Source organism: Apaloderma vittatum, unplaced genomic scaffold (genome assembly GCF_000703405.1).
Source record: "Apaloderma vittatum isolate BGI_N311 unplaced genomic scaffold, ASM70340v1 scaffold21391, whole genome shotgun sequence".
NCBI lineage: Eukaryota > Metazoa > Chordata > Aves > Trogoniformes > Trogonidae > Apaloderma > Apaloderma vittatum.
Window position 1 is genome coordinate 1 of NW_009697626.1, and position 7,241 is coordinate 7,241.

Genomic DNA, 7,241 nt, shown 5'->3' on the forward strand with positions numbered 1-7,241 from the left:
TTTGGTTACATATTGTAACCCAAGACAAAGCTCTTGGCTTGTGTATCTGCTGTTAAGTTTCCGTCTGTGTGTAGACTGGTGATTGAGTCACTTTCTAATCTGTTCTTTTCAGCTGAATAAACTGCTCAGTTTTAAATTTTCATAGTTCTCAATATTTTAAAATTTCTTGTGCTTTTTCTGCAAGTATCCTCTAATTTTCCAACATCTTCCTTGAACCATGGACATGAGATCCTAGGCAGAAGTGTAAACTCGTAGAATCACAGAATGTCAGGGGTTGGAAGGGACCTCAAAAGATCGTCTAGTCCAGCACCCCTGCCGGACCAGGATCACCTACAGCAGCTCACAAAGGAACTCTCTGGAACACAAGGTCATTAATCAAGAACTAAAAGGGTAGTCCACTAGAATAGGCTTATGAAAAATAAATCCTCTCCAACTTAATGTTTAAAGGATGTCAGAACTCATTGAAGATAACTTTGTGCAACACCAAGCAAAATATTTTCAAAAATCTGCCAGTACTTTGACTATCAGCTGAAATAATATAAAAATTATGTTACATGGGTTAAAACTTGGTCAGTTATCAATGTAATTAGGTAGTGCTATTATAAACAAAGAATTATTGTCAAGGGATAGATTCTAATTGGCCTAAAGAGATGAGTATTTGCCCTTAGTGATGTGGTTTTACCAGTGAATAGGTCATTGACTGTTTGCAGTTGTTTGACAGTGACTAAAGGGGAGTAGTAAATGAGGATGACAAGTCAGTGATACAAATCTGGGTGCAGGAAGACAATGCTTTTCTCTGCAGTAAAGCACATGCTCTACTTTTGAACAACAATAACAAAAAAATCGACTGAAACAAAACACCCCATATCCCCAAGTCTGCTCAAAAACCCAACAGCCCCCAAGCTCCCCATAAAACTAACACCCCTCTTTGTCAAAAAAAACCAACAAAAAAACAAACATAAAAAACATAGAAGAAAAAAGTCAGAGAGGACACTGACCCCCCCAAAAAAAGTAAAGATTAATGATTATCTACCACTTCACTAATATATTCAAAATTATTAATGTAGTTCTTTTATGTATATAGGATATAGGTTGGGTTTTGGGTAAGCTGTATAAAAATAATCTGGTGCCCCTTTTGGTTTTGATAGCTGGTTTGTTGTTTTTTTTCTTTAGCAGCAATATCCTTTCATGCATACGTTTTGGAGTCTTCTTAACCAATGTACAATTTGCACACGCGTTCCCTCATTTTCCAGAGCCTGCTTCAAGAGTCTTCCAGCTTTTCTTTCTTTTCGAATCAACAGAAGGGGATTCCTGCCACCCTTTGTCATATTCCACTCCATTAACTTAGTAGGATATCTTAAATAAATAGAAGCTTGGGTAAAATTCTCTCACAAGGTAGTGAGTGAAATACTTTCAACTGCTCTTTGATATTGTAATGTTCCCTAGCAACACTGAGTAGAGGTAGCAGTGCCTGTTTCTTCATCTGAAACCAGTGATAGAAACATGGGTGATGACATGCAAACATTTTAATGTTTTTAGGAAGCTTGTAATCAGGAAGATCTTCTGTTCTTTAGAGCAACTTTTGATTGCCTCATTTTTTCTATAGTGTAGAAGCACTCTGGTTGGAGATAGAAGTATGGACAAGCTGTTTCTGTTAGGGGGGAAAGCATTGGGCTAGAAAAAACACCAGATCTACAGCACTGAAGTCTTTTTAACTGTTTTAATTTCATTTTACTCATGAGAAATGATTTGGATATGGGGTTCAGAAGTGAGAAATAGTATTAATTTAATTAAAAACTCCAGAAAATTATCTCTTCTCTTTAAATTCTGCTGTTTTGTATTCAGAGATTACAAAAAGAGTACTACTTCTACATTTACTGTGCAGTTTCATACAGTGCTTTTAAAATGGAGTAACTGTGCTGGCTTTTTGTCTGAGTGTCTTTAATTGAATGCAAGTACCAAGTTTCATTTAGTCAAGGCTCCTAAGTAAAAATCTTCATTAAACTGGGAAATCTGACCTCCGAGCACTGTTTCCCCTGGTCTGTATAGATAATGGAAATTAATGAGTACACTTTTAATAAAGCAAAAAAATAGTAATATAGCAACATATTCCCCATGATTATCCAAGATGCTGACTCTAGATTGAAACTGTAACAGCTAGTGCAGTTTGGTGTTTCGCTGTCATAAGGAAGTTTTCAACAACTGTCTTTTAATATAGTATGGCAAAATGCAAGTAGCTCCTTTGGTTAGATTGTTTGGAATAAATTGAGTTTTCAGGTATTCTAAGAGCCTTCTTTTAAGCCACAACCAGTGTGATTTCACAGTATGTAGTAGTACTGTTTGGTTGAAACACAGGTCATACCTGTAAAGTGGGGAAGTAATTTTCTTATTTACCTTTCTGCCAACTATTTTGTGATTTGAATTTATCTTTTTGAATCTATACTCCCAGTTTCAATAGAATGGTGATTGTTTGTATTTAATAACTTCTCGCCCCCCCTCCCCCCCCCCCCCCCCCCCTTTCTTCTTTCAGAACCTTGCTACATATAAACTTCTTGGCACCTTTATTTATGGTTCTACTCTGGGTAAAACCAATCGCTAAGGACTACATTATGAACCCACCTTTGGGCAAAGAGAGCATCCCTTTGTAAGATTCCCTTTAAAAATTCTTTCTGGTGTATTGACAACAAAGCCATAAGTCTAAGTAGCACCCTGTAAAAGTCATAGAAATGTGAAAGACTTAAAATTTAATAGCATCTACTGGCAAATACATTGCAGGAGTTGCAGCTGAGTTCTGAAGGGCTTTTGTTATTTCAGAAGAACAAAAATTAGTTGTAGAATGTTAAATGTTAAGGTGATCATTCCCAAAAAGCTGCTATCTTCTGGCATCTCCTCGGCAGAGTTCGGTTGTTCTTCCTGGAGGTGGAATTACGACCTCACTGCCACCTTCTGGAACCTTAGGTATGGGTGTAGGAGAGGAGTAGTTTCACTGAAAGCAGTCTAAATAACGTTGGCATGAGAAATAACCCAGTTGATTAATCCTAAGATCTTTTTGTAGATGAAGTGTATATGGAGTTTATAGCTATAATCTTTGAAACGTAAAAAAGGGGAAGAATTTTCAGGAAGAGTGAAATAAATACTGACCGAACAGCACAGGTGATTTTCTGTGTCAATATTATTCTATAGTTCAAAATAGTAATATTCAAATAGATTTGAAACAGATACAATTGGCTGATTTTATTGCTTTCTAGGTCTAAGATAGGCTTCTAAGGTGATTCTGTGACCTCTGAACTACCACATAAAAGAATGCAAATGTACATATTTTGTGAATATTACTTACACATGAACTTCATAACTGTAGATTGTACATTAAGTCTTTTTGACAGTGTGCTTCAAGATTTCTTTACAGATGATACAAATAACTCTGTAGCAATAGATGACCTTTGGAAAACAGCATTACCCTTTTTATATATTTGTGTTTTTTTTATTCCACAGGATGTCAGAAGACACATTTGACACTGTGAGGTTGTGGATTATAATCCTGTTGTGTGCTTTACGGTTGGCTATGATGCGTCATCATTTACAGGCGTATCTGAATTTAGCCCAGAAAAGTGTGGATCAGATGAAAAAGGAAGCTGGCAGAATAAGTATGGTTGATTTACAGAAAATGGTAAGTGTGGCGGCACCGAAGTTTCATGTTTGCAGTGCTCTGTTGATACAAATACTTTTTTTCCCCCAATTTCTTACGTCTTCTGTTACACCAGCACTGAAGTCTGAAGGAAGCTTTCTAGACTATCTCCTATTAAAATTACGCCATTACAGAGAAATTCTGCAAACCAAAACATGCAAAGATAAATCATCTGTGTTATGCAGATGGCTTATTGGAAGTTATTTAGAAGCTGTTATAAAAGAACGCTTCCTGAATTGTTCTTTACAAATATATATTTTACAAATATATTTCTGTTTAACATGAATAGATCTTGAGGAGTGCACATGTCCAGTGGTGATCTGTGGCTAAACATGGGGAAGGAAAAAAAAGTTTGAATGTTAGGTAGAAGGGTAGAATACGGTTACCTAATCGCAGCTGTGGTTTTTAAATTCAGGCAAACTTTAAGATAAGGTGGTTGTATTTTGGGGTAATATGAGACATGTTTAATTCTGTAAGACAACTCTCAAGTGCATTAGCATAGTTCCAAAACTGTCTTGTTACTGTGGCAAAGGGAAAACAAAACATGTCATCACCGAACTGAAGAGGTAGACATATGTAAGCTTGTTGTAAAACGGTGTTGTATGTTGCCTGCAAAATAAAGTTATATTTCTAGTGTAATGAGAAAGTGCTGCCTGAATATCCTGTTCAGTTGGGGTGTATTGCAGGAGGAATATTAAAAGTGTGCCCATAACAAATGATTCCTCCCTTAGTATTGTCACTGTTGCTTAGAATCTTGTTCTTGGCTTCCCTGAGTACCTGGAATTTGTGAGTGGACTATGCAGTAGTTATTTAGAAACAAAGTGCTAAGCAGTTTGCTTCAGAAAAAAAGGTTAGGAAATAGAGGTAGCAGCAACTGGCTAGGACAGAACTGTTCTGTTTGCTCTGAGTGCATAATTTTAGTTCTGGGAACTTTCATCCTATCTGTAAAACAGTAACGTCTTCTCGGTTAGGTGTTTCCTAAATCTCTTGATCCAGTATCCTCTCATCTTCTGTTTGAGAAGGCCATAGCTGCTATTTGAAATTCTGCCTTGTTTTACTAGCCATGTCTGTTTCATCTTCTTCAGGCACTTCTGCCAGTAAAGTTTTTTCTGTCTGTTGTCCTACAGTGATCATTACTTTTTAGTTTGTTCTTTTTATCATATTCCGTCAATTTTCTTATAATATTTTTTGTCTCATGCTTTTTCTTCTGTCGGTGTCTTAGTGGTTTTTCTTCTCATGTTAGTTTTTTGATGCTTGCCCATCACAAAGCCCTTTGAGGTTTTAGAGGTATTTCCAAAAATGTCATGTCTGCCTTCATCTTTTTTTGCCAACCCTTCTTCTGTTCTTTTCTAAAATCTCGTTAGCTTTATTTCATTGCTTCCTTACTATTGATTTTAGGACTTTTTTCTTCTTTATGTGGTTTAGTCTTTTAGGTCAATAGCTTATATAAAATATGTGATGTCACAATCTTGAGAAAGAACATATTGGGAGTAGGGGGAGGGGCAAATCCGAGTGGATTTCAATGAACCGTTTAAATGCTGTTATTGATCAACTACTAATGAAAAATCGTCTTGTCATGATGTTAAAAATATTGATGTTTCACAGCTGGAAATCTTAAAAATATCTCACTTTTGAAAAGGGACTGCATATTAACCAAATTTCATGTACTTTTCATGAGACTTTGGACTGTGACTGCCCCTTCATTTTCAGAATGGGGTTTAGTTTGTAAGTCACTGGGGACTTTAAAAATTAAACATGTTTAGCTTTGATTCTGATGTATTGAAATAGGAATCTCTGAATGATGGCACGCGGTTTGTAGACGTAAAATTGAATCCCTTTAACAGAACTGATGCTTTTAATTGTTTCCTTTCAGCACTTTCTCTCAGACTTGTACATGTCCTGCAACTAGAGTTCATTATAGGAATTTCTTCATTAGGTCTATTGACAATATGTAACATGCCAAGATGTGCTAGAAAACTTTTAAAAACAGCTTTAATGCATAAATACTGGTTTTTTTAATAAATCGCTTGTTTTTCCTAGGTGTGTTCATAAAAGTTTGCTTTGATAAGCTGGAACTCATGAATTACTCTCTTCTGTTTTCCCAGGTGGCTCGGGTATTCTATTATCTTTGTGTAATTGCACTGCAGTATGTTGCACCATTGGTAATGCTTCTTCACACAACTCTGCTCTTGAAAACACTAGGTAGGCAAAATTGGATCAACAAAAATGTGTTCTCTTCTACACAGGGCTTTTATATTTTCAGCTTACTAAAGAGAGTTAGAATGTATGCGTACTTGCAGTACAGAAATAAAATTTAAAACATATTGGTACATGGCTTTTAAGCAGTCCCTTTCTGTTGCTGCTTTTGACATCTTTCAATTACATGCTAATTTGTTTGATTTATTTCTGAGAAAATTGTGTAATATAGCCAATTACACTGTTTATTTCTGTTGAAATACTCGTCTTTTAAAAGATATTTTTAAAGGGAGCCATATAATATGTTGCTGATTTAACCTTATGAGCATCTGTTAAAGGAATTTTGGTTTAGCTTTTCAATCTTAAAGTAGTCTTTTTGAATGGAAATTTTGAGATAATGGGGTTCATTTCATTATTGGGAGACCTGATGTCTCTCTGTTGAGTTTCTTTTCTTCCTTTCACATGAGGGATGTTCTCCACAGCCTTCCACGTGGCTATGTCATTCTTTTTGAAAATGTCAGTGGCTTTTATTAGGCTGTGATTCTTCCCATTCTATAGCACACATCTGCATCTGGTGAGGCGAATCCTACTTGGCACTCACAAGTCCCCAGGCACCTGTGTCACATTTAAATGTTAGGGTGCCAAAAGGTAAGGTGAATCCTACCCCAGCAGCTTACTAGTATGGTCAGGAAGCTATGCAGGTGAATATAGTTAGTATTTAAAAAGTTGCAGAAACTTGAGTTTTGCTGTGGTGTGTGTGAGGAGTATATATAAGATGACCTATAGAGTGATCTATAGAGTAATTCAAATAATGGAACTTGAATTTAATTCTACAAAAATCTGTTACTCATTTCTTTTTAACAGGTAATTATTCTTGGGGCATCTACCCGGAATTGAATTCTGACACTCCAGTAGAAAGCAGTCTGCTTCCCAGTTCAGTTTATTCTGAGTCTCCACCTGCTGATGGAAAGATGAAAGTAACTGTAGTACAAATAACAATGGCTTTGGGAAGCCTAAAGAATATTTTCACTCCTCTCCTGTTCCGGGGACTCCTGTCTTTCCTCACCTGGTGGATTGCTGCTTGCCTCTTTTCTACAAGCCTTTTTGGGCTTTTCTATCACCAGTACCTGACTGTGGCATGAACAGATCAACTGACAAATTAAATGTGAGGTCACATACTAGGTACAAACCCAGGTACCCAAGAGGAGATGAAGAGAAAAGAAGAAAACTATATATGAAGAGAAAACATATCAGAGTTTTTTTTAAACGCTTCCTCTGTGTTCTCAGGGTGAATATTCTTAAAATGTTTAAAATCGCAACTGGGTTGGTTATTTTTGTTACCCAAATGGTAGGTAACTAA

At 36.3% G+C, this 7,241-nt stretch overlaps 1 protein-coding gene across 1 annotated transcript; it reads left to right on the forward strand.

The window, feature by feature from the left end:
- Nucleotides 1-2,530: 2,530 nt before the first annotated feature.
- LOC104280148 (transmembrane protein 161B-like) lies at nt 2,531-7,023 on the forward strand (the record flags this gene model as incomplete). The annotated part of the gene is made up of 4 exons (XM_009877716.1): nt 2,531-2,644; nt 3,493-3,667; nt 5,791-5,887; nt 6,746-7,023. Coding segments are annotated over 4 exons (664 nt in total), but the record flags the coding sequence as incomplete, so codon positions are not given.
- Nucleotides 7,024-7,241: the final 218 nt, after the last annotated feature.